This window comes from Choloepus didactylus, chromosome 21 (assembly GCF_015220235.1).
Source record: "Choloepus didactylus isolate mChoDid1 chromosome 21, mChoDid1.pri, whole genome shotgun sequence".
Taxonomy (NCBI): domain Eukaryota; kingdom Metazoa; phylum Chordata; class Mammalia; order Pilosa; family Megalonychidae; genus Choloepus; species Choloepus didactylus.
Genome location: NC_051327.1, coordinates 47,410,703 through 47,436,361, shown reverse-complemented (window position 1 = coordinate 47,436,361; position 25,659 = coordinate 47,410,703). Strand labels below are relative to the sequence as shown.

Sequence of the window (25,659 nt, the reverse complement as noted above, 5' to 3'; positions counted from 1 at the left end):
TCCATCTGCTCCCTCGGCCACACCAACCTTCCCAGGTCTACTCCAGAAAGCTGGCCTTCCCGGGGCACCTGGCTCCCCTGGATTCCTTGGCTCTCTCCAGCCCTGGTACCTGATTGATTTATTGAGTATTTCACAAACATTTATTGAGTACGTACTTACTCTAGGGTAGGCTGGATGCTGGGGCCATAGCAGTGAACAAGTCTAGTATGGCAGAACACATGTTTAAAAAGACATTTTCAACAGTGCAGAGGTGGGAACCAGGATGCCCAAAGGGACCTGAGAGGAGGCTGGACAGTAGGATCTGGCTCCCAGGGGTCTATCTGACATGGGCATCTGGAAGCTCCAGGCACCATTCAAGAAGGTGAACTGAGGCTGTCCCTGATGCGATGGCAAAGGGGGTGGGATCAGGCCAAAGTGAGAATCGCACTTCTGCCTCTTACCAGCTGGATAACCTCGGGAGAGATGCTCGACCTCCCTGGGCCTCGATTCCCCGGTAAAATGGGGACTATGGCAGAAACCGCCTCCCAGCCGTTGCTGCAGGGATTAAAAGAATGAGGGGCGGCGGCGGCGGGGGTGGGGTGGGGCACAGGGAGTTATGACTGTCATTTCCCGGAGTCCTAAGTCCAGACACCATTCCCCCACTAGCCTCCCACCGGGTCAGGTTCCTCAGATGCCTGCCCCTTCCACCCAAGGGGTGACCGGGCTGCGAGTCGCAGCCGCATTTCCGGGCCGGTCGGGGTCCCGAGCAGGGGGGGAAGGGCAGCCGGACCTGCGCCGGCGGCCGGATGACGCGCCCCCTCATTTGCATGCTCCGCGCCGATTGGCCAGGGCGGCCGCCGGGACAGGAGGCCGGCCCCCTCCCCCTCCCGCCGCAGCCGCGGCAGCAGCTGGTCTCGGTGTAAACAAGTCGCGGCGGCTGCGAACCCGGGCCGGGGGGACGGCGCCCGCTAGGAGCGCCCCCCACTCCCAGGCCAGGCCACCCCGGCGGACCGGGTCCCCGCGCGCCCAGGCGAGGTGAGGCCCCGCGCCCCGCACCCCGCACCACCAGCGAGGATGCCCATTTCCCGGGCGCCCGCTTCCCCCACCCCCCGCGCCCCAGGTGAGCCCCGGGGTCTCAGGTAAGCCTCCGCGATACAGGTAAGAGCCCCTCGGCGTAGGTAAGGCCTTAGTGCCCCCAGGTAAGAGCCCCTCCCCTTCTAGGTGACCCTCCATCTTCATCGAGGCCTCCTGCCTCCTCTAGGTGAGGGATCCTCTCCCCGGGGGAACTCCTTGTACCTCACTGAAGGCCACCCACTCACCCCCACAGCCCAAACGAGGTCCTAAAGACCACCCAGTTCCTAACCCCCTTTGCTTGCCCTAAACTGGTACCTGACAGCCCATGCACGCTAAAGCTCCTTCCCCCAGCTTCAAATACCAGGCCAGTAAAAGTGAGGCAGGAAGCAGGTGGGTGACTCACCTTGGGCTCCTCCTGGCCTCAGTTTCCCCGCTGATGCAACCTGAGGCCTCCTCAGTGAGTCAAAACCGAAACCCTTGGGGAGGGTGCTAGCTCTGGGGAGAGGAGACAGCAGCCAAGTGTGACAGAGTCCCTGTGGCCCTGGGCGTGCCTGCATGTGTGTGGCCCGGGTCCTGACAGTCCACTCACTCCCTCCCCGGCAGGCACTGGGCTCCCTCTGTTCCCCGTGGGCCGCTCCCCGCGTGGGGCCACTGCCCCCGGCCCCCGCCATGGTGCGGATTTCAAAGCCCAAGACATTTCAGGCCTACTTGGATGATTGTCACCGGAGGTATAGCTGTGCCCACTGCCGCGCTCACCTGGCCAACCACGACGACCTCATCTCCAAGGTAATCTGGCCACAGGTGGTGCTGGAACGGGAAGCTGCCTGGCAGCAACCCCACCAGTAGTCCTGACCCTTTTTCTTCCCTTCCCATCCTTTAGTCCTTCCAAGGCAGTCAGGGGCGTGCCTACCTCTTCAACTCTGTGTGAGTATTCAGTCTCCCTCCCCTCTTTCCCTGGTCATTCTCATGCCTTGTGACCCCAGACCTCAGGCTGAGGCTCACAGAATCCCCTGATTCAGGCAGGAAGCTATGATCGTCCTTCTCTTGGATGCTAAGAATAGGCAAAGTGGATGCAAGCTGGAGGGGGCTTTGTGATGGCGGGACCCTCCCTGGAACTTCCCCATGTCCCTGTAGGGTGAACGTGGGCTGTGGGCCAGCCGAGGAGCGGGTGCTGCTGACAGGCCTCCATGCTGTCGCTGACATCCACTGTGAGAACTGCAAGACCACTTTGGGCTGGAAATATGTGAGTCAGTGACCCCAGGCTAGCCTTTGACCTGACCTTACCTCACCTCCTCCTCACAACTTCTGGTGATCTTTCAAAGTACCTAAGCCCAGCTCACACAAGTCACACTGCCTTTTGATCCCCTGACCATGTTCTCCTCTTCCCTCACAGGCCACTAGCATCCTCATTTTACAGATGAGGATATACTCAGAATTACCATTTATTGAATGCTTATGTGCCATGCACTGTGTTATGTGCTTGACATATATGATCTCATTCGGTCATTACACCCAACAATCCTATAGAGTCTATCATTAGCTCCACTTTACAGAAGAAGAAATGGAGGCCCAGACATGTTAGGTAACTTGCCCAGGATCACACGACTGGTAAGTAACAGAATAGGGAGCAGAATCCTAGTTTGTTTTTACTCCAAACCCTTGACCACCAGATTACATAATCATAAGAGGATCAGAAAAGTTGCCCAAGACCCCACAGCAACATGGAGCTTGGGTCCCTGGGTCTCCTTTTCTGCTGCCCTCATCAATGCCACTGCTGATTTCACTACCCTACATCTCATTTCCTTATCTGGCAGTTGAGGATAAAGCCATCCACTACCTGGCACTCAAAACTGTTATGGGGATTAGGTTAGATGCAGCCACAGTTGGGCCACCAGTTTGTAACCTTTGGCCTATGAAATCTTTAGACACTTAAAGATCCTCTCTGTTGGAGCCAAGATTAGCCAAGGGACCGTGGTTCAGCAAGTTCTACCTCTTTTTAGTCAAGAACCTGGCCCTGCCATTTACCAGCTCTATGACCCCTGGGCAGGTGGCTTGGCTTCTCTGAAGGGCAGTTTCCTTGTCTTTAAAGTGGGGCCAGTATTATCCCCTCCTCCAGCACCGGTCCCTTGTGATAAGGCTCTTGCTCCAGGAATGACGTGATGACGGAGGCTCCCCTCCTTTCAGGAGCAGGCCTTTGAGAGCAGCCAGAAGTACAAAGAGGGGAAGTACATCATTGAACTCAACCACATGATCAAAGACAATGGCTGGGACTGACCCCTGCTGCTGACGCCTGTGGCTCCAGGCCGGCCTGGCCGCTGGGTGGCGCCACTGGCCTCCCTTCGTCGGAAGGAAGCGCTGGACCCTCAGGGCCCCCTGCCGAGGAAGGATCCAGCTCCTGTACATATATTTTATTGCATGCACTGTGACCTCGGGGGGAGATCAGAAGGGGGACGACGCCCCTGCCTCTCCCTGCGATCTGGCTGGCTTGGATCTCGTTTTTAACCCCTTCTTGCCCCGCCTGCCCTATAGATATGGCCCGTGTGCTGCTCTCTTGGCCCCAGTGCACCAAATGCCCTGTGAACTTCTTGTCCCACGGGGTTCCTCTTACCCACGCGTGTCTGTTCCCCTCGTTCTGTAACGTTTGTAAATAATAAAACAATGAAGTGGAGAAAGCCGCAGTCTCACGTGGAATCCGGGAAGGGGGGGATTTCTGCCGCTATAGTCCTGCTCTTTACTGAGCCCCAATGGGGTGTGGGGTAGGCGAGGCCGTCCAAGCCGGGAGCCTGCGCTCCTGGGTCCTGGCTTCAGCCATCTTCTCTGGGACTCAGTTCGGGTCTCACGGCCGGTGGAGATTCTTGAGCCCTCTCTGGCTCCCGAGACCTTGACCTCGGATAATCCGCCTCTTCTGGCTTTAGCATTTTACCGCCGCCTAGGGGCAGCTCTCCTGGGAAGCATCCTGCCGCCAATTTCGCCTCCCCTCTTCCCCGGACTACAACTTCCAGCAGTCAGCGCGCGGCCCAGCGCGGTCCGTCGGTTTCCTCCGAGCCGAGCTTCCGCGCTAGGCCTCCTGGGAAGTGTAGTTCCACGGGTTCTCCGGCGCGAGGCCTTCTGGGAAACCGAGGCGCGCGATCCGTCAGAGAGGATGTCGCGCTTTGGGCGCTTCTAAACTTTCGAGCCTTGGCCGAGGTTTTTCAAAATGGGAACTAGGGAGGATCGTGGAGTTCGGGCCTCGGCTGCGGACTCCCCGAGGTCCCCAGTGTCCCGCGTTCCTCCAGCCCTGCTCTTTCCCTCCAGTTGTGCTTCTTCCCTCCACGCTCTGACCTCTAAGAGAAGGGGGCCGGGGGATCACCTGCCTGAGAAGTCGGGGGCGCCAGGGACTGTCCCAGGGCTCTAGGCCCCGCCCTTCGGTAGCTGGGGCTCCCCCCGTGGGAACGGGGACCAGCTGGCCCGGAAGCGCCAAACTGCGTCCCTGTCCGAGCCCTGGGGATCAGTCAGGCCGAGGAGCTAATTATGTAATGAGGAGGCAGGGGGTCGGGGCTAATGAAGCTGCCGAGGGGCGGAGGGGGGAGGGGTGGGTACCCAGGTATCCGGCCTCCTCTTGGACCCCTTCGAGGCCCCAGGGGTCTCCACCCCAGCCCAACTCCAGGGCCCCAAAGAGGGGAGGGGCTGTGATCCAGGGTCTGGAAGGGGCTGAGCCGCAAGCTATAAAGGGGGTATCCCTCCACAAGAGGGGCACTCCAGGCAGTGTGACCTGAGGCCAGGCGGGGCTACTCCATGTACCATCCAAGAGAGTTGTACCCCTCCCTGGGGACCAGCTACCGCCTGGGGCCTCCCCAGCCAGGGGTGGACTCCAGCTTCCCGCCTGCCCTGGCTGAGGGCTACCACTACCCAGGTGAGCATTGGGTCAGGCTCCTGTGTAGAGGTCTAGGGTGGGGTGGGGGGACTGTGGCCCCCAGCTGGCTCCTGCTTCTCCCCCCACCTCCAGATTTGGACACTCCCAAACTAGATTGCTTCCTCTCTGGGATTGAGGGTGCTCCGCGTACACTGCCCGCGCCCCCACCTCTACCCCCGGCCCTGGGCACTGAGCCAGCCCCACCAACCCCAGAGGCCCTTCACTTGCTCCCTGGGGTCAGCCTGAGCCTGGAGAACCGGGAGCTGTGGAAGGAGTTCAGCTCAGTGGGGACCGAGATGATCATCACCAAAGCCGGAAGGTAAGGGGCTGCGCTAGGGTCAGAGGGCCCAGCCTGTTCCTTGGGTGGGTGGGGGGGGGGGGCTGGGGAGGGGGCAGGAGCAGAGTCGCTGATGATGGCACCAGGTTTGGGAGTGTTGCAGTGGATGGGGTGGAGCTCTGCCTCAGGTCAGAGTCTGATGGTGGCTGAGGTCAGGGGTTACAGTGGCTGGATCAGGGGTCATTCTGTGGCAAGGGGTCAAGAGTCAGTCTGTGGAGTCAGTGGCTGAGTTTAGGGACCAATCTGTGGCAAGAGTCATAGGTCATTCTGGGCCAGGGTTAGGAAGTCTGGTTGGGTTATAGGTCGGTCTGCGGCCTGCGTTAGGGATGCATCTGTGGCTGGCATTAGTCTATGGTCAGGGGCCAGCCAGTGCCTGGCGTCAGGGAAATTTGGCCAGGGTCAGGGTAAGATGAGGGCTGGGATCGCCCTGCAGGCAAGGATGGGGTCAATGTGTGGCCTGGGTCTTGGCCCTGGCCTGGTGAGTCCTCTGCCCTGCTGAAGACAGGGTGTATTTTTTTCTGAAAACAATTTGTGTAGCAGCTGCAGAGTCTCGTGCTGGACATCAGGTGAGGAGCTCAGAGTGGGAGCAGAGTCTCTGGGCAAGAGTTCAGGGAGAAAAGCTTGCTACTGCTGCCTCTGCAAAAAGAGATTGAAGGGCCTGGCTCTGGTCAGATTATGTCACCTGTCTGGCCTGTTTTCTTAGCTGTCCTAATGGAAGGAGACAATCCTCCAGTTCTAAGGTTCTGCCCTCTTAGTTCTAATTCTACCTCCCTTGAGGTTTCTTTGACAGAACTGGGTGAGCCTGTGGCCGTGTGACCCTGGCCTGGCCAGTGGGTAACTCTAGGCCTCTCCTGTCCCTTCCCCTCCCCATCCAGGCGCATGTTTCCTGCTTGCCGAGTATCTGTCACCGGCCTGGACCCTGAGGCCCGCTACCTCTTTCTCCTGGACGTGGTTCCGGTAGACGGGGCCCGCTACCGCTGGCAGGGCCGGCGCTGGGAGCCCAGTGGCAAGGCCGAGCCACGCCTGCCTGACCGAGTCTATATTCACCCTGACTCTCCCGCCACCGGTGCCCACTGGATGCGGCAGCCTGTGTCTTTCCATCGTGTCAAGCTCACCAACAGCACGCTGGACCCCCACGGCCACGTGAGGCCCCGGCTGGGACCTCGGGAGGGGGGTTTGGGTGGGGCTGGGTGTGAGGCCGAGCTGGGACCCCAGGCTGGGAGTCACTCCCTTTTCTCCCCTCCCAGCTGATTTTACACTCCATGCACAAGTACCAGCCCCGCATACACCTGGTGCGGGCCGCCCAGCTTTGCAGCCAGCACTGGGGGGGTGTTGCCTCTTTCCGCTTTCCTGAAACTACGTTCATCTCCGTGACAGCCTACCAGAACCCACGGGTGAGTGACCCCACTGGAAGGGGTGGCGGTGCCCTGCCCAAGCCGCAGGCACTTTAACCCTAGATGTGTGCCCCCAGATCACACAACTGAAGATCGCAGCCAACCCCTTTGCCAAGGGCTTCCGGGAGAATGGCAGAAACTGTAAGAGGTGGGCATTGTTCATTCATTCATTCATTCAGCAAATGTTTATTAATTGCCCACTATATACCAGGCCCCGTTCTAGGCACTGGATGCATTGGTCAACAAAACAAACCAAAGCCTCTGCCCTCTTGGAACTGATACTCTAGTGGGCAGAGCAGACATCAATGAGGAATAGCAAAATATTGCATAGTATATTTGGGATACATTCTAAAGGGAAAAGAAATAAAGCAAGGAAGGATAAGAAAGTTTAGGGTGAAGTACTAGAAAGTGGAAAGTCTCACTGAGAGAGGACATTTGAGAAAAGACTTGAAATAAGGGAGGATGCCATGGGGATATCTGGGGGGAAAGTATTCTAGGGAGTGGGGGCAGCAGGTGCAAAGCCCTGAGCGGGGAGTGTGTCTGCAGCGGGACTGGAGTGGTGTGAGCAAGGGGCGAGTGAGAGATGAGCTTGGAGAGCTGATGGGGAGCCAGACTGTGCCAGACAGTCTTAGTAAGGACTTTGGCTTCTATCCTGAGTACAGCTCCCTCAGGTCTGGGCCTCTGCCCTCAGGGGGCTGACAGTCGGTTGGAAGAGACAGATGTTAATGAAAGGACCATTTTAATAAGCAAAAATTATAACTGTGACTAATGTTATCAGGGAGGGGGTGTGGTGCTAAGAAAGGTTGGGGCGTGGGGGGCACTTCTTTGAGAAATTATGTTTGAACCAGACAAGTAGGATGACTTAAGCAGGAGAGAAGGGGATAGAAGATTCCGGAGGCTCTGAGTTGGATGGCAAGTATGAGGGGCTGCAAGGCAACTAGTGTAGATGGAGCAGAGGGGACAAGGCAGAACAAGCCAGGGTCAGCCTATGCAGGGCCTTGTAGTTTGGGAAGGAGTTTCAACTGATCCTAAATGCAGTAGGAAACCACTGAAATGTTTTAAGCTGGGGATGAATCCCAGCTCTGCCACCTTCTAGCCATTTAATTATCTGGCTTTCAGTTCCCTCATCTGGAGAACGGGTATAGTAATGGCAGCTATAGATAGGGCCCCTGGGTGGGTCAAATGCTTGGCACCTGGTAAGTGCTGTTACCATCATCATCATCATCATCATCATCATTCCCCAGGGAGCGAGATGCCCGTGTGAAGAGGAAACTGAGGGGCCCAGAGCCAGGAGCCACAAAGGCCTATGGGAGTGGCGGTAAGTGTAGTCCCAATGGCAATGGTGCCAGCTCTGAGGTTCTGACCCTCCCCAACCCAACCTGTCCTTCTGTCTCTCCAGACGCCCCAGGTGGTCCCTGCGACTCCACACTTGGAGGTGATGTTCATGAGTCACACCCGGAGCAGGCCCCAGCCTCGCGGGAAACTGCCCCTGCCCCAGCTCCTCCACGCAGCGGCCCCAGTGCTGAGGCCTACCTCCTGCATCCTGCCGCTTTCCACGGGGCCCCTGGTCACCTTCCAACCAGGTGAGTGGGACAAGGGCACAGGGCTGGGCCGTGCCGGGTTACGGGTCCCCCCGCTGTCCTGATGCCTCTCTGTCCACTTCAGGACCCCCAGCTTCCCTGAGGCTCCAGACTCTGGGCGCCCAGCCCCCTACTCAACCGCTTTCCTGGAGCTGCAGCCCGGGCCAGGGGGCTCAGGGTACCCAGCAGCTCCACCCTCAGCACCCTTTGCCCCACACTTTCTCCAGGGGGGTCCCTTCCCTCTACCCTATCCTGGGGGTTACCTGGATGTGGGCTCCAAACCAATGTACTGAGCCATTGCTGGGCCTCTCTGCCTCTGTCTCCCATCACAAGCCTCCAATTCCCCTGCCCCCAGCCCTGTAGCCCCCTCACTTCCATCAGCCCCACCCCCACACCAAATGGCTGCCTTAGGCCTTCCCCCCCAACCCCTTCACACTTTGATTTCACTCCCACCCCCGTCTGGCTTCAAAGCCCTGGCCAGGCTGCTGGGAGCCCAGCTGGGGCCAGCTTCCCCTTCCAGGCTCTCACCTCGGTGTGAATGGAGGGAGGCTCTGCCTGGCCAAATGGGGCCCCAGACCAGCACCCCCACCTCCTGGGCCTCACCCTGAGGCCCAGGCCAGTTCTACCCTCATAGGCCCAGTGCAAGCCACACCAGTCTGTTCTCAGGACCAACCAGAGTATTTTTGTTAATAAAACTTCAAAGATAGCAGTGCTCAGGAAATGGTGGGCTGATGGTGTTTGGCTCTGGGCAGGGCTGGGCGAACAAAGGCTCTGTGGGGAGACCCAGGCCCAATCTAGAACCGCCGCTTTCCAGTTGCTAGACCCTGTGCACATGAAGCAGCCTGCCTGCGCCTTACTTTCCTTTCAGAAAACAAGTGAATCTGAATCTCAAAACACTAGCTACTTTGAGAATTAAGTCAGACTCAGAACTCAGCCCACCACCTAGCACTCAGGAAGCCCTCGGGGAGCAGTCACTGCTACCAGATGGGTCCTGGGGCTCTGAGCCTCCCCTTCCTGGCAGTATTGGGGCTCCAGGGCAGTTAAGGCCCTAATGCCCACCCCAGCCTCAGGCCAGCATCTCTGTTTCTCCCTAGTCAAATCTGACACAAATCCAAAGACCATTTTTCTTTTATTATAATTTTTTTCATTTTTTTTCCTCAAAATTTTTATCTAAAAACAAACAAAAAAAAAAGGGAAAAAAAGAAAAACAAAAAAATTATTGGAAACTTCATGGTTAAAGTGGAGAGAAAGGAGAGGAGGAGTGCGGAGCTGAGGCTCCAACCCTCTCCAGATCAAGTCCTGTCACCCTCACGCGCCCTCTTAGCTGGGGAAGGGCAGAGCTGGGGACACAACCCCCCCACCCCCAGTGCCCAGCCTCTGTTGGGGGAGAGGGCAGAGTCACAGTGGTCCAGGGGCCAGAGGGCTTGGAGGGGCGGGGGGGCTGAAGGGGTCACAGGAAGTAGTCAGCCACAGGCTTCTTGGAGGGAATGCCCCGGGTCTCCTGGGGAGCAGCCTCGAAGATGATGAAATCTTTCTGGAGATGTTCGTCCAGCTCCAAGATGGCTGCCACATTCCCACAGCTGGAAGCAGGAGGGTAGCCTTGTTAAAGGAGTGGGTCGGCTGGGACCCCCACCCCCACCTGGCCCAGCCAGCTCACCGGTAGCAGTAGTTAGGGGCTGACCACACGGTGAGCACAGTCTCATTGAAGTGCCACTTGTAACCTTCCATCACCAACTGATGGGCGCGGCAGATCATGTCAATGTCGTTGGCTGCATTGAACTGGGCCACCACATCACTGCCAAATAGGTAGCCAGCCCCACGGGGGCTCACACCCCAGCCTGTTGTGTCTGAGGCAAATGAAGGGAGGCATGGGGGAGGGTACCCTCAAACTCCCCTGGCTGTCCACGTCCCCTTGGAAGTGAATATCCTGTCCCTCCCCAAATTCGTCAAGAGGCCTGTGGGGCAAGGCTCTGGGGAAGCCCAGGGGACAGGAGAGCAAACGTCAGAGCAGGTAAGCTCCACAGAAGAAAGAACCTTCCAACAGCTGGAGCCACCTCATAATTGGTGATGGTATAATTTCGTGGCCAAGCAGGTGCAGGAGAGGGAAAGGAGGCACTCTTAATTACGAGGCTAGTCTGACAGGCACCAACAAGGACCGAGTGGGAAGTGAGGTCACCCGCTCTCTTGCCAGGGTGAGCTGGGATAGGAGTGATGGAGCAGAGGCTGGGTGTGTGCTGTGGTAGGAGCCCTGGCTTTCAAGCCTGCTCTGCTCCCTACTAGCTGGGGAACCTCACAAACTGAGAGGTCCTCAAGGGGTCAGTCTGGGAGTCTGATCTCTGCAGAAGTTGCTGGGAGGTCCTGAGGTCCCTTCACATTCAAAGCCGACAATTTCATTCTGAACAACACCCTGAGCCATGACATGCAGGCCCCAACCCATTCTTGCAGTGCAAAGCCTCCAGCTACCCAGGCTCCACCAGCCCTCCTCAGGGAGCTCCCCCCACCAGCCCGCCAGTTGGGCACAGGAGCCCATGGAGACCAGCCCCGCTCCAGTTCTGCCCCCAACTCACCTGGACTGACTGTCTCTTCAAGGCTCTTGCTTTATCCACTGGGTCCCCTCAGGCTCTTGCCAAACTAAGAGCAGAAACCCCTGCCCGCCCTCACCTTCAGGGTCGGACCACAGCAGGTCACACATGGGCCCGTCATGAGGCACTTCTTGCTTCCGGTCAATAGTCCGGATCTGATCCAGGGTCTGGATGGAGGGGGAGAGGCCCCCGTGCACACAGAAGATCTACAGGGGAGAGCAGGAAGGGAGGGCATGGGGGCTGAGCCCCAGGGCCTCCGCCAGCACCCCCATCCCAGGAAGCCTGGTGCCTGGCCCACCTTGCCGTCAATGATGGCCGACAGGCTGAGGTAGTCGAAGATCTCAGTGCAGTAGCGCCACACGGTCACGGAGCCATACTTGCGCAAGCACTCGTCATAGAAGCCATAAACCTGGGTGATCTGGCGGCTCTCGTGGTTGCCCCGGATCAGGGTGATGCGGTCAGGATAGCGAACCTGGGACACGATCCCAGCAGAGCGCTGGGGCCAGGGCCAGGGACCCTCCTCCCTCTGCCAGCCCCGCTCCTTCCCCTGCCTGCTCATGCAGCAGCTCTTGCTGAATTGTGCTGCACCCCCCTCTCAGACCCCCAGGCCCTCCTGCAAAGGACACAAAGCTGACTCCTCCCCATCAGCCTACAAACTTCCCGGCTCCTCTTTCACCGACCAGATGCAGACCCAGTGCTCAGTGAGCCAGTCCAGGCCCTTTGTCACCTGGCCCCTTAAAATTCCTCTGCCCACCACTGGTCACCATATCCACAGGCAGCCATCCTCAGGAACTTGTCACTCTCTGAACATGTCGTGTCTCTATTCCCTCCACTAGAATGCTGCTCCTGTTAACCTCACCCTCTGGGGACCCAATGAGATGGTCCCACATCAAGGAAGGATTCTCCTACCACCCCCCGTCCAAGCAGAATCTATCTCCCCGTTCTGCTAGCCACACTGCAGTGTTCTAGGCAGCGCAGCTCAGAGTAGGGGGTGGTCAAAGTGGGAGAAGAGGGCAGAAAGGATGCAGCCAGGTCAGGCCTGGGGGGAGCACAGGGCTGGGGTCCAGAAGCCAGGGTTTCCCACCTTAAGTGCCAGCAGGAGGAGGAACGTTTCAACGCTGTAGAATCCACGGTCCACAAAGTCTCCCATGAAGAGGTAGTTGGTCTCAGGGACATCACCACCCACCTGGGGGAGGGAGAGATTCTTCTTGGTCCCAAGCTCTCCCCATCCACTCCCGATGGCCATATCTGACTGGAGGCCTCGCCCCGACTCACTCACCAAATGAAAGGCTTTCACTCCCAATTAAAGGGGTCTTCCAGTCATCCCCCCAGGTCACCCCCCCACACTCACTCTGAACAGCTCCTTGAGGTCATAGAATTGTCCATGGATGTCACCACATACCTGGAAGCAGGGAAGTGGGTCAGAACTCGCTCATAAAGCCCAAAAGCCTGTATTCCCAGGGGCAACCCTTCAAAGCACCCACGCTTTAATAGATTACCATTCTAGACTAAGTCACTACTTTTCAGGGCCAAAAACTCCACTCTCCCTCCCCAAATGAGCATGGTCTGGAATCACCCACCATCCCACCCTGAGTGCCAACTGTTCTGTGGGCAAGAGCTAGAGCCAAGATCTGCTGGACACAAAGCTCCTGGAGGAGCTGGTCCCCTCCTCTTCCTAATCCCCTCAAGGAATCCAGAACAAAGTTTCTAACAGACAGCCACAGAAACATGTGGAGTAGAACCACTCACCAAATTAGTAGTCCTTCTACTCTGCCCAAGAATACCCCCCACCAGATCAAAGACCCTTCCTACAACAGCCATTTCTCACAGCAGGACTTCCTTGACAGTGGGAGAGGGAACAGATCCAAGAGCTTTCTGGTCTCCCAGACACCAGGGTTGGACCCAGGGAGCCCACAGCGTTAAGGGGAACAGCCCTGTGCTAAGAGACCAAGACCAAGTACCCAGAGAGGTAACTCACAGTGACCGGCGAGTCCACCCTCTGCACGTTGCTCTCCTCCACCAAGATCTCTCTGGAGACAGAAGATCAGGGTCACCTCAGCCAGTCCAGGCCAGCCCAATCCCTGGCTTTTCTTTTTTTTTGGGGGGGGGGGGCAGGGAGATGAGGGGTCCCTGAACCTCTCGGGGGCAGGAGAGAGGTCTGCCATTTCCCCACGAGAGGCTGGCAGCAGCCCTCCACTGCTCACCCCTCTTCCACTGCTCCCAGCTGCCAACAGGACAAAGTCCAGTCTGTTCTTCAGCACTGAAACCCTTCCAAGGAGCCTGTGACTTTTCCAGCCTGGACTCCCCTGCTGCCTTTCACTCCCAATTGGAGCCGGGGGCGGGGGCAGCTGAGACTGCCTGAGGCTGAGCTCTACTGACCAGAGGCCGCCTCCTAGACAGTCCCAAGAGACTCGGGGGCGCCCCGGGCAGGCCAATCATCAGATGCACCTTCGAAATGAGGCGAGGTGAGTACTTTTTCAACATTTAGTTAGAGGCAGTGAAGACTTTATTCTTTGTTTTCTCCCTGCAGCACAGTCCACTCCTACTTGAGTGAGTGCAGGGTATAATCAATGTGTCAGTTACGGACACCCAATTGAAGTAGCACCATTACTTGCAAATTTTGTCCCGGATGATAAGAGCAATGGTGAACACTCAGGCTCGCCCCACGTGCCAGGGCTGTCATGACCTTTGTGTAGATCTCACACAAACCACCACCTTCAAAGGCAGATACTGTGATGCTTCCCATTGCACAAACAAAGAAACCCAAGCACAGGAGGTTACTGTGTTGGTTGCAGTCAGACAGGTGGGATTTGAACCTGGGCAGCCTGGCTCCAGGGCCTGACGCCTTTCTCAAGCTGTTCTAGTGTGTTTGGGCCCTGGGTACCTGGCCAGCCTCACTCTTTCTGCCCGGTCTTCTGCCTGAGCTCTGGGGACAGAAGATTCCTTTATGTCCCTCAGGGTGTTCTATATGACAAAGGCAGAACCAGGCAGGTCTGCCCAGGCTTTCTGGGAAGTGGGGGAGGTGCTGGTGGTGGTCAGAGAGGCCCTAACAATGACTGGGCTCTCCCACCTGTACTGCATCTTGGGGTGAGCATCCTTCCACATCAACTGCTTATAATCACCTTTCCAACAGACAGGGGGAAGCTCTTTTCATTCTCATCTGACAGATAAAGAAATCAAGGCTTAGAGAAAAAGGTGGCAGGATCAAGGTCACAAAGCTAGAGAGGGGCTGAAGGGGAACTTGGGAGTCCAGTTCATGCCAGGCCTTCCACAGACCCTGGGTCAAAACCTGAAGGTCACAAACAGGGTCCTGCTCTCTGCAAAACCCAACCCAAGTGCCAGTGGGGCCCCAGCGTGGCCTGACTCAAGACCCAGGTCCCGTCACGTGTAGCACACCACCAGCCCTGCTGTGGCTCACACCCGCTTACCTTTACTTCCACGACAAACACTACCTTCTTGAAGTGCCCACCAATGTGTCAAGCCCTGCCCCTGGATAGGCAGAATGTCGTATGAACCTTAAAATGACCTCAAAGATGCAGAGAAGTAAAGTGACTAGGGTCACTCTGCTTATAGGTGACAATTCTGGGATTCCAATCAAAGACTGCCTGATTCAAAAGCTTCTTCTAAATTCTTCTACTAGGAGCGACTTCAGCTCAGGTATTGCAGGCCTCTAGGGCTCCCAGGGTTGCAATCTACGAACCCTCTGAGCAAGCAGAAGCCCTGGTGGGTCCCTAAGAGGCCACGACCAGGCCCCTCTTCAGACTGGGCCTGGGACAATGGCGGCCAACTCGGTCCTCAACCTAGTTAGTACCTCCTAGCTCCACTTCAGTTTCAACTGGCAGGACCCTCACATCTACCCTCCCAGTCTTCCATAGCTCCCTGGTGCCTCACACCCCGCATTAAAGTCTAAATGTCTGTCTGGCTGTCAATGAACATAAAGCACAGAGACCAAGATCCAAAACCAACATCCCTTCCAATTAGCTTTGTGACCTTGGCCAAGACCTTGGACTGCTTCCTCTTCTGTGAAGAGGAGTAAATACTCATCCCTGCCCTGCCTTATCCATAAGGCTGCTGCAAGGAACAAGAATGAATGCATAGCTTCTCCTTCACTCTGAAAACTCTAGTATGCTATCTGAGCATTAGTTCTCACCACCAGCACAGTGATCCAGGCCCTGTGAAGACAAGACTTATGGGAAAGGGAAGAGGGCCAGGCAGCAACTGGTTTAAGTTCCTAAAATGCCAGTCAGGACTGAGGGAGTTGAGACATCTTTAAAAAATAATTTGAAACTGGTCTGGTTGGGGCGATTTCCTTGGGCTGACAAAGCACAAGAGTACCAGACAAGCACTTAAAAGAGGACCTTGCATATTCATCAAACCCAGGCAGACTCTGCCTGGCTGTAGAGGATCTGTGTGGGGCAAAAGGCCTAATGGCCACAGGCTCAGAACCCAGCTCTGCCCCTTCCTCAGTCAAATTACTTGGCCTCTAGAAGTCTGGCTTCCTCTACTGTAAAATGGAGCAAATAATCCCAACCTCACAGGCTGGCTGGGGGAAGAAATGGTTTTTCCTTGCCAGTTCAGAGCCAAAATAATAGTAGACCTGTTCAAGAAATATGGGGTAATCCTGCCAGCCTGGGGAAAGCCACAGTCAAACAGTTTCTTGAAGGAGGCAGGTGACTAGTCTCCTCACCATTGCCCACACATCTCAGGCCTTCATTCCTACCCTCACCCTGCTTGGAATGCCCTTCCTCACTGGCCCTGCCCCACTGGCCATCCAAATCAACTCCATGTTTCAAGTCCACCTTCTCTTAGAAACCTTCCCCTATGACTTCAGCCCATGCCACCACTGACCTCTTCTCTCATAGCGGTAACAACACTTAATGATTGCCAAACATTTGCATTGAACCAAAGCACTATGCTAAGATCGTTCTGGGCACCAATTCACTGAATCCTCACAACCATCCTATTAAATACTTTAAACCCCATTTCACAGCTGACGAAATGGAGTCTCAGAGAGCTCAAGAACACAAACACAGCTAGTAAGTGGCAGAGCTCACATTCAAACCCAGAACCATCATACTCCAAGGCCTCTGCTCTTAACTACTACATCGTTCTACTTCCCATAGAACTCTGAGTTGGGCCTCCCTCCATCCAGTGCTTAATTCTACTCTAACTTATTTGATACAGTTTGAGGCCCTCCCACTGAACATGAGAGTCCAATTCTACCCCTTTTTACATTATGGCTGAAAAAGGAAGGAACACAGAGACCTGATCTCAAACCCCAACCCTTACTTGCTGATGACTCTAAACATGAGATTTCTCATCTGTAAACTGAGGACAGTATCACCTACCTTTAAGGGTTGTTGGTGGAATTAAAAGAAGTTTGTAAACCATAGTTTTTTGCTTTCCTGTCTTCACTCTTTTTCTTGCTGACACGTCCTCCTCATTTTTCAAAGGCCTGTCCTCTTCCCAAAAGATGGGATTGTTACTCTAAGCTTCCTAAGTACTTTCTATAACTCTCTGACTACTCTAAAAAGACACTATCGGATGACTCCTCCAGCAGGCTTGTGGCCCATCCAGGAAAGGGCCATTATCCTGCTCCTTTCAGAAAACTCTTCCTAGGTGGGCCAGTCCCAAAGTTCTCAGCTGGGCTTGCCCCGGGTCAGAACCCCCGGGCGGTGGCCGGACCTCCCCTCCCCCGGGCCACCAGGCTCACCTAGCCTTGGCGCAGAGGGCCTTGACTTCGCTCTCCTTGATGAGCTCGCAGCGCCGCAGCTGCTCTATCTGCCGGTCCAGGTCGCTGATCTCCGCCATGGCCCACCCCCGGCGCGGGTCAGAGCCGGGGCCACTGCCCCCTCCGCACCGCACAGGGGTCTCCTGAGAAAGACGAAGACGACCCTGCAGATCTGGGTGTCCGTGCGGGGCGCCGGGGGGCAACTCGGTTCCGAAGCTGACCCGCCCCTTACCCCCCACGCCACCCGCCTCCCCTCACATCGGCTCCCAGATCCCTGGCGTCCCACGGCTCTGGCCGCACCGCCGCTAACTCCCTTCGAGCCTGGCGGGTCCCGCGCTAGGGACGGTGGCCTGGTGGGGTCTCAGGTTATTACCGCCGCTGCGACTTCGGCTCCGGCTCCGGTTCTGAGAGTCCCTGCCTTCCTCCTTCCCTCCGCTTTGGGCCGCCACCACCACTGCTTCTACTTCCGGCCCCGCCGCGGAAGCAAAGGGAAGCCAGTTCCGCCGCGTGCCGGAAGTGGCGTCATACACACTCCTCCCACCACGGCCGCGCCCTTAACCCCACCTCTCAAGCCTAAGAATGGAAGTGAGCGGAAGGAACCGGTTATTAGCAACGTGATAGCGGAAGTTGTTGTGGAGCAAACAGGCAAGCGCTGGAAGGTGTTAGAGACTCCAGGCCAGTCCCCTTCCCTTTCAGTTAGGGAAGCTGGAGCTGAGCTGGGGCCAAGCCTTGTTAACTTCATGTTACATATTTTTGTTTAACTGTTTTAGTGTGCCTCCTCTACTACGGTTCTTAAAGAATGGAACTTCTGTCTTGTTCACCATTGTAGCCCCACTGCTTAGAACGATGCCTGGCCCATGGTAGGTATATATAAATATTTGTTCATGGCCGAAGGAATCCCAGCCCAAGTCTGCCCCCACAAGATAGCCATGGAGACCCCCACAGTTAGAGACAGAAAGGAGGATCCACCTTGCCCTCATCAAGCTATGTCCTCTCATTCCAAAATGGGCCCCTGACCCACCTCAGTTGTGGGCAGGTTTTACTCCTTTGCTAAGAGGAAGAAACTGGCTCAAAGAAGTTATTTGTTCAAGGTTGCATAGCTAAGAATTTGGGATTTGAATCAAGGTTGAAATTTGAACCCCAGAAATCTGTTCTCAAATCTAGTTTTTCCATCTTCTTTTCAGCACTTACCCTTTTGGTAATTCAGTGAATCTTTATAAAATTAGTTAGTCCAAAACTTCCCAAACTCCTCCAACTGGCATTTGTAGTCTTACTTCCCTTTGTCTCTTGCTGCAGGCAGAGGAAGATACTGGTCCCTAATCTAAGCATGCTCCCCACCTTTCCAGTCTCTAAGCCTTTACACACGCCTTTACACTCCCCTTTGGAGTGTCCTTTTTGCTCTTTCAGCTTACCCTCAACTTTTATTTGCTTTACTTCAGGTTTTCTTCCTGTTCCAGTTTGCTAAGGCTGCAATTATGCAAAACACCAGACATGGATTGGCTTTTATAAAGGGGGTTTATTAGGTTACAAATTTACAGTTTTAAGAACATAAAAGTGTCCAAACTAAGGCATCAACAAGAGGATACCTTCACTGAAGAAAGGCTGATGGCATCCGGAACCCTAAGGCACGTGGCTGGTGTCTCCTGGTCCTTTGGCTCCCAGGTTCTGGTTTCAAAATGGCTTTCTCCAAAACGTCTCTCAGCTTCTGTCTCTCTTAGCTTCTCTCTCAGCCTCTGTGCATCTTTGCTTGCTCTCCCAGGGCATTTCTCTCTAAGCATCTGGAGGTCCTCTCTTAGCTTCTCTGAGGCAAACTCTGGCCTTAATCTCTTAGTTTAGCATCTCCCACCCAATCGTCTTTCTGTCTGCATCTCCAAGCATCTCCAGGCGTCTGGGACTGTGTCAGTTCTTGAGCTCTCTTTAAGTACTCCAGTGAATGAACTAATCAAGACCCACCCTGAATGGATGGGGTCCACACCTCCGTGGAAATAATTTAATCAAAGGTCTCACCCACTGTTGGATGAGTCACATCTCCATGGAAACACTCAATCAAAAGGTTCCACCCTAATCAAAAGACTAGTAAGTCTGCCCCCACAAGATGGCATTAAAGAACATGGCTTTCATGGGGGTCATAATAGATTCAAACCAGCACAGTTCCCCAGAGTTGAGTGAGGCCAGGCACAGAAGTGAGTTCAAAGTTTGGAGGGCTACTTAGAGTGGGTTTGTTATGGGAATGCAGGCAGCAGGTGTACAAGGGAAGGACCAGGTTTTTAAACTCCTAGAAGGTCCTAGGTAAGTCGGTTCTATGAGGGTCATTGCAGGGATTCTTTAGTGGACCTAGAGAGGACATAAGGGTCATGACCCTTGTCATAGAAAGGGAGCTCAGGAAAAGAGCCCCTATGCAGAAAGGCTATCAGTGAGAGAGGTTACAAGAAATTTGGGAAGTGGCAGCAGAACTGACTAGGTCCCTGATTAAGATCTTTGACAGTAGAAAGGAACCTGTTGTAGTTACTGCAACATCCCAGCCTGGGTGATTGAGGAAGAGTTCAGTGCATTGCACAGAGACAGCTGCAGGGCCTTCCCTCTGGCTTTATGGAATGTGGCAGCTGCTGAGGTGCAATTCTTAACCTGGAACCTCAACTCCACAGCTAAGCTTCTGTGTGTGTTTGTGTATTATCCTGCATTGTTGAGGGCAGTGCTGGAGAGAATTCCATGTTCCTTCAGGGCTTCCATGGCCCAAAGAGGACTAAGAAGCAAATTTTAATCCCATCTCTCATTAAAATGGGGCAATGGGCCAGCCCAATAAAGTAGCTTATAGAGATATGCAGTAATAATCGTGTTTCCCCCCAAAAACAGTGTGATCTTGGGCAAGATGGCTGGGATAACAGTATCTACTCATGTAGGACACCCGTTACATTGCCTAGCTTTTAGCAGTTACTATTTTTGCCACAGGGGCCTTGCACACCGAGTTCTGAGCTGAACATGGGGCCTCTGGTGACCCGAGCAGTACACTTGCACCCAACAACTGTGAGCCCTATCAGATGCTGCTGGGAGAAGGGTGTGGAGCATGTAGTGGTTAGAGAATTTCACAAGCTCTCTGCCTTTCTGAAAGCTCTGGGCAAATAAACAACAGAGCAGGAAGGAAGAACACAAAAACAAGAGCTCTTTCTTTTTCCTGGCTCTGCCACCTTTGCAGGCCCTCTGCTGCCCCAGACACCACAGACACAGACCACAGATTCCCCCTTAAATAGTTGTTTATTGGCAGTGGGCTGGAAAGGATGGAATTAGCATATACAGACAACACCACGCACCAGTATCACGAGGGAAGCAAAAGAGTCATGGGAAAGAGCAGCCTGGAGGCCCGGATGAAGCCCCTCCTCAAGAGTGAGTGGAGGAGGGGGAAGGGGCCTGGAGTGTTGAGGGGGCAGCCTTAGAACACCTCTGCTTAGTAGGCATGGTTAGAGATGAAGAGGGACTCGCTGGCTGCGGCCCCAGCCTGGCCGCTTGGGGTGTACTTTCCTTGGCAGGCGAGACTGTTGGCCTAAAAGGGGAGTGAGAAGGTGAGAGGGCCTCAGGGAACCCAGCTTTTCTCAGAACCCCACCCACCCAGGCACCCTGCCTGCATCCTGCCCCATCCTTACCAGGGCTCGCTTGACATACTCTTCCTGGGCAGCCTTCAGGTTCTCCTTCTTCCCACCCCAGGCCTTCAGGGCAGAGGCCTGCAGGGCTCGGCCATAAGAGAAGGTCAGGGCCCAGGGCTTCAGCAGGGGGCACTTGTTGATGGCGTTGAGGTTGATGGATGCCTCCTCCTCACTCTGGCCTCCAGACAGGAAGGTGACTCCTACAGAACAAGGGGTGAGATTGGGGCAGAGGCAGGGGGGAACTGGTAGGAGCCCCTAGAAGCTACCCTGGAGAGCAGATAAATGGGCAGAAAGACTGGGTACAAGTCACAGCCCCCTCCCCCGCAAGATGAGGGTGCGCGCCTCACCAGTGACAGCAGGGGGCACCGTGCGGCGCAGCGCTGTGACGGTTGCCATGGCAATCTCCTCGTGAGAAAACTTCTGGGTGCAGGCGTGGCCTGGGGTTACCATATTGGGCTTCAGCAAAGTGCCTTCCAGGTAGACATGGTGGTCACTCAGAGCCTTGTAAACAGCAGCCAGCACCTGGAGCAGGGCAGGGCCCGAATGGGGTGAGGGCACAGAGGTCAGGCCAGGGCCCCAGCCCCACTGCCCCACCCACCACAGCAGGCAGGCAACCTACCTTCTCGGTTACATACTGACAGCGTTTCAAGTCATGGTCCCCATCGGGGAGGATCTCTGGCTCCACGATGGGCACAATGCCATTCTGTGGGGTGGGGGACAAGGCGGCTGTGAGGCCCCCTAAACCCAGGGTCCCACCTCCAGCTCTCCACAGCCACTGGCTGAGATCTGCTCACTAGGATGACAAAGTTTCCGGTTTCAAAGCCTTTGCAGATTGCCAGAGACAGGCAGCTCCTTCCAGGCCAAACCTCATAAGCCTACTCTAGCCCTCTGCTTCACAGAGCCCTTCCAAGCATCCTCTGCTGGGCTAAGATGGAGCCTGACTTGTGCCTAACGAGTAGCAGGAACAGGTGCCTTGGGGGAGATGTGTATCCTGGCAGATGGTAGAAGGCTAGCTGACACTCTGGGGCCCAGTGAGGTAGGAGGTGGCTTGTTAGGAACTGGCAGGCCCACCTGCTGACAGATGCTGGCATAACGGGCCAGCACGTTGGCATTCTCCAAAATGGCAAGGGCGGAGGGGGTATGCTCCCCGATCTTCAGCACACAGCGCCACTTGGCAAAGTCAGCTCCATCTTTCTTGTACTGGGCACAGCGCTCAGACAGCCCATCCAGCCCTGAAGAGGAGACAGGGAGTCTCAGCATGGTGGGGGAGGGGCCACATGGCCACACTCACCCTCAGCACCCAAGAGGACACTGACCTGGGTGGGTTAAGTCAGTAGGGGGAAGAGCCAAAGAGTTCTCACCTTGGGTGGTGGTCTCGCCATTTGTTCCTGCCAGGGGTACCACGCCCTTGTCTACCTGTTGGGGGGTGGGGTGGGGTGGGGGCAGCAACAACATAAGACAGGAGAAATGGTCCAGCACCCTTTTCTCCTCTGTAGCCCCACTCTGGACTCAACTTTACTTAATCTCTCATGTGGCACCTCATGGCTCACAAATGTTTCCACTTAGTAACAGTATCTAATCCTGCCAGGCAGGATACAGGAGGATCCTACCTGGCAGAGACTGTTAACTGATTTGGGTTTCAGGAGACCTGGACTCTACCACTTATTAATTCTGCAAGTAAAACACCTCGCTTCCCTGAGCCTGGTTTCTCATCTGTAAAATAGGATAATATCTCCCTCTGAGAATTACGAAGATTGAAAATGCCAGGTAGGTAACCTAAATCCCTGGCTTTTCTTCTCCATTCTTTGGAGGTGATTTGGGGCCCCACCTCAGCCCACAGGCTCCTAATCCAGTCTGTCTCCTGCCTCATTACTGGGGCTTCCCTTCTCAAATCTCACCACCTCAGGCTCTGCCCCCTCACCTTGATGCCTACAACACCGCCCTTGGCTTTGATGACTTGGGGGAAGGGACGTCCATCATCTGCCTTCTGGTAGAGCGTCTCATGGAAGAGGATGACACCGCCAATGCAGGGGTTCACACGGTCGTCAGCGGTCAGCAGCAGTTGGCGGTAGAAGCGCCGGTTCTCCTCGGTGTTCTCGGTGCCGATGGACTGCAGCCGCTTGGCAATGCTTCCTGGAGAGGAGTGTCACCCGGGAAAATAAGGGGATCGCCTGCTATCCCCAACCCTAGGCCCTCCTCCCTGGCTCTGCCTCCTGCCCGCACCGGTGGACTCATCTGCAGCCAGGATGCCCTTGCCCGGAGCCACGATGCGATGAGCGATGTCAGAGAGCTCCTTCTTCTGCTCCGGGGTCAGCGCTGGGTATGGGTAGGGCATGGTGGTGGTGGTGGTGGTGGTGGTGGTAAGTTTCTGGGTAGAGGAAATAGATGGGGGAGGACTGGTTAGCTGGGTCTCCCAGTGAGCAAGGCCCCTTGCTTGGAGGTCAGGGTAAAGGTTCCCTACCTCCCCTGTCCCGCACCCTGCAGGCCCTGGGATACTTCCTGTCCCCAGCTCTCCCCTATGCCCGACTTCCCTATCCTAGGCCTGCCTCTAGTACCTTTCCTAACTCTGGCTGTTTCTGGGTGTTGCCCAGCTGAGGGTGGGGCTGTGCACTGGCATCTGGGCTAAAGGAAAAGGCTAGAGCCAGAGACAGGCGGGTCATATAGAAGCCGGACCCCTCTAACTTGTTCCTTGCCATGGGGTCACCTTACCTAGAAGCAAAACCGAATCGGAATATTTTAGAATTTAGAGGTCAGGTATAGGGCAGAGAGCCCAAACCCCTCATGTGAAAGAGCCCAGGGAAGAGAAAAGTCTGTGCTTGGCAGACTTTTTCACACAGCAACATAGGGGCCAGAAGTGAGATTAGAACCCAGATCTCTTGACTGCCATAGGACGTTCCTTCCAATCCACCCAGGCTACGGGCCTCCAATACCTCAAGGACATTCCAAGGTCATGCTTCTCCCGCCAAGTTGGGGAGGATGTTAGGAAAAAGGTAGGAGGACAATCAGAGGCCCAGGAAAAGGGCAGCAGAGCAAGCCAGGTCCGAGGTGGAGGCAAGGTTTGGAGTTCCCATTGCTCATACGAGGAAAACAGAATGTGGAGGAGGCAAGGGCCCCACCCCCTTCCCCTGAAAAATACTGTCTACTCTCACGGCTGCAGCTGTTCCAGGCTCAGAATCAAGGTCATCCGATAAAGAAAGACAGAGAAAGAGTTAATGGCTATCAGGTGCAGCCAAGGATTTCCCCTCTTCCCAGGCCAGGGACCAACCGCCCCCACCTTCTACGTTCGCAGGAACCCTGAGAGGGCATACGGGCCGCCCCCACCCCTCGCTGTCTCGTGGGATTCCCGCGGAGGCAAAGGGGCCATACATAATCCTTCGCACTGGGGGGCCTCTGCAAGAAACGGGGGAAAGGGGAGCGGACGGCCCTCCGTCTCATCCTGCTTCCTCCCGCGCCATGACTCAGCGCGCGGAGCCTCCGCATTGCGCAGCCAACCCAGGGGGCTCCAGCCGGAGAGCATCAGCGGAGTCTGAGCCGGGAGTGCGTGTGTGTGCGCGCGTCTGTGAGAGCCTGGGGCGGGGGGCTCCGCACCGACGCCCGCCCAACCACTGCCCCCTGGACCCCGCTCTATGGTCCCTGAGCCTCGCACGTGGCGAGGGGCGCTCACCTGGCACAAGAGAGGGGCGGGTTTGCGGGGTACCGCGGCGGCGGCGGGCGGCGGGCTGGCGAGTGGACTGAGCGAGCGAACTCGGCAGTCGTCACCAGGAACCTGGCTCAGCGGCGCGTTCCGAGAGGAACGCAACCGATTCAGTCCCGAGAGGGCGGCGCGCGGGGCGGGCAGCGGGGAGGCGGTGCCGGGCCTTTTAAAGGCAGCGCTCCGCCCTGGGCGGGGGCTCTGTCTCTGCCCGGTGCGGAGAGGCGTCCCGGCGTCCAACCGCAGGCCGGGAGCTGCAGGCGAGGCCGCCCCCAACAGGCGAATCCCGGAAGCGGTTGGGGGTGTCAGGGGGGAGGACGGGGGGCGACGACGACGGGATGCGAGCCCTCCCCCGCCTCCCTTGGACGTGACTCGGGCCACATTCTGCGGGTCGCCACGGCCCTCCCCTCCCTCTCTCTTCTTTCCCGGCTTGGCGTGCGCTGAGGCGCGGTGACTCAGCCGGAATTTTGGCACCGGAGGAGATGGGGACTAGGGGTGGAGGGGGTCGGGGGAGAGCCAAGAAAGATGAAGGCTCTGCTGCCCCTCCCAGGCCCAGCCCAGAGGCCCGGGGCGGCCCCTGTATCCGGCCTGCGTTTAGGCCGCGTGTACCCTGTGTAACCGGATAGAGGTCGGTTGTCTGTCTCGCCCGCAGGCTGCACTGCCGGCTCGGAGGCGCACGGCCCAGGGCCCAGGGCCGATCCCTCCCCGTGTCACGAACCCGGGCGCAAGGGAAAGTGGAGGAATTAAACCCACCCTGGGGAAAGGGCGGTGAATGGGCACACAGGGAGCACCAGAAGGCAGCCGGTCCCGTTGTCCGGGTGGCGTTCTAGGTTCCGGCAAGTGTCGTCTTGCCCACGCACGCGCTCTCCGCCCCGGGCCGGCGCGGAGAGGCTGAGCCCGCGCCGCCACAGGAAAAGCGCGGCAAGGAGACTGACCGGCCCGAGCAAGTCTCCGGCTGCGGAGCCAGAGTCTCTGCGAAACTCTTCCCTTGGGCCTGATTTCCCTCTCCAAAATAAAATCCCTTTCCTAACCTCCCAGATACTTCCGGAGCCCCGCATTCCCGCTGGCCGGGCCCCCTCCCCAGACGGACCCCACGGGCCCATGCCCACCCCGACTCTGCCCTGCTGGCGGCCCACCTGCGAGGAGGCTGGAAGCGCCGGCAGAGCCTGGTCAGCAGTGAGTGCGCCCGGCAGCGCCGGGGTTTGGTTATAAGGCAGCTCCTGCCCCCTCCTCCCCAATGTTCCCGACCTTCTCCAGTGACCCCTGCCCTTTCCTCACCACGGATCCCCTGGCAGGGACCTATATTTAGGGGAAACCTGAAGCCCCTGACATTCTCGCCAGCCTGGGGCCCAAAGTGGGGGCAAGGTGGGGGGGGCCTCCCTGCCCACTCACCAGCACTTCAGAGAAAATTTCTTCCGTTGAGATCCAGACTGAGGCCCTGGGTTGTCACGGGAAAATAACTTGGGACAGGGATCTGTGGGGAGGGAAGAAGGGGTGAGGGGCACACGGGTCATGTGACCTTCCCTGCCTCCCTCCTGCTGGCCCCTTCTCTGAGCCCCTCCTCCCCTGCCTCTGGGCCTCCATGGATGGTAGCCGCAGCCCGTCTTTAGAGGAGGAGCAGAGACAGGCACTCACCCTCCAAAATAACCCTCCCATAATGCTGTTTGTGGTGGGCAGGTTCCCCCACCCTCACCTTCAAATGTAGATAGTTTACTTGGGGCAGGGGAATGGAGGGCAGGGAATCTGCCAGAACACTAACTC

The 25,659-nt window shown here is 56.5% G+C and overlaps 4 protein-coding genes across 7 annotated transcripts; 2 read left to right on the top strand and 2 right to left on the bottom strand.

The window, feature by feature from the left end:
* Window positions 1-656: 656 nt before the first annotated feature.
* Window positions 657-3,725, top strand: YPEL3 (yippee like 3). The gene is given in 6 exon segments (XM_037814374.1): window positions 657-929; window positions 932-1,014; window positions 1,657-1,839; window positions 1,934-1,977; window positions 2,188-2,296; window positions 3,238-3,725. Coding segments are annotated over 6 exon segments (768 nt in total). The 5' UTR covers window positions 657-670; the 3' UTR covers window positions 3,328-3,725.
* A 921-nt stretch (window positions 3,726-4,646) lies between these two features.
* Window positions 4,647-8,967, top strand: TBX6 (T-box transcription factor 6). The gene is made up of 8 exons (XM_037814603.1): window positions 4,647-4,945; window positions 5,039-5,264; window positions 6,158-6,425; window positions 6,530-6,676; window positions 6,754-6,824; window positions 7,921-7,994; window positions 8,076-8,259; window positions 8,342-8,967. Exons 1-8 carry the CDS (start codon window positions 4,828-4,830, stop codon window positions 8,547-8,549), a joined length of 1,296 nt encoding a protein of 431 aa, XP_037670531.1. The 5' UTR covers window positions 4,647-4,827; the 3' UTR covers window positions 8,550-8,967.
* A 481-nt stretch (window positions 8,968-9,448) lies between these two features.
* PPP4C (protein phosphatase 4 catalytic subunit) lies at window positions 9,449-17,053 on the bottom strand. Of its 3 annotated transcripts, none has more exons than XM_037815057.1 (9): window positions 16,943-17,053; window positions 16,552-16,712; window positions 12,817-12,868; window positions 12,190-12,240; window positions 11,923-12,024; window positions 11,137-11,310; window positions 10,918-11,044; window positions 9,914-10,103; window positions 9,449-9,836 (listed from the first exon to the last, which is right to left on the bottom strand). In XM_037815057.1, the coding sequence occupies exons 2-9, from the start codon at window positions 16,647-16,649 to the stop codon at window positions 9,707-9,709; spliced, it is 924 nt and encodes a 307-aa protein (XP_037670985.1). In that variant the 5' UTR covers window positions 16,650-16,712; window positions 16,943-17,053; the 3' UTR covers window positions 9,449-9,706. The 3 variants fall into 3 exon arrangements, with proteins under 3 accessions (XP_037670985.1, XP_037670986.1, XP_037670987.1); XM_037815058.1 differs by having other exon boundaries at window positions 16,552-16,709; window positions 16,943-17,049; XM_037815059.1 differs by lacking the exons at window positions 16,552-16,712; window positions 16,943-17,053 and adding an exon at window positions 13,909-14,002.
* Window positions 17,054-19,802: 2,749 nt separating this feature from the next.
* Window positions 19,803-25,313, bottom strand: ALDOA (aldolase, fructose-bisphosphate A). Of its 2 annotated transcripts, none has more exons than XM_037814968.1 (9): window positions 25,291-25,313; window positions 22,431-22,575; window positions 22,129-22,340; window positions 21,569-21,623; window positions 21,279-21,439; window positions 20,827-20,910; window positions 20,555-20,729; window positions 20,208-20,407; window positions 19,803-20,107 (listed from the first exon to the last, which is right to left on the bottom strand). In XM_037814968.1, exons 2-9 carry the CDS (start codon window positions 22,540-22,542, stop codon window positions 20,012-20,014), a joined length of 1,095 nt encoding a protein of 364 aa, XP_037670896.1. In that variant the 5' UTR covers window positions 22,543-22,575; window positions 25,291-25,313; the 3' UTR covers window positions 19,803-20,011. The 2 variants fall into 2 exon arrangements, with proteins under 2 accessions (XP_037670896.1, XP_037670895.1); XM_037814967.1 differs by lacking the exon at window positions 25,291-25,313 and adding an exon at window positions 23,872-24,048.
* Window positions 25,314-25,659: the final 346 nt, after the last annotated feature.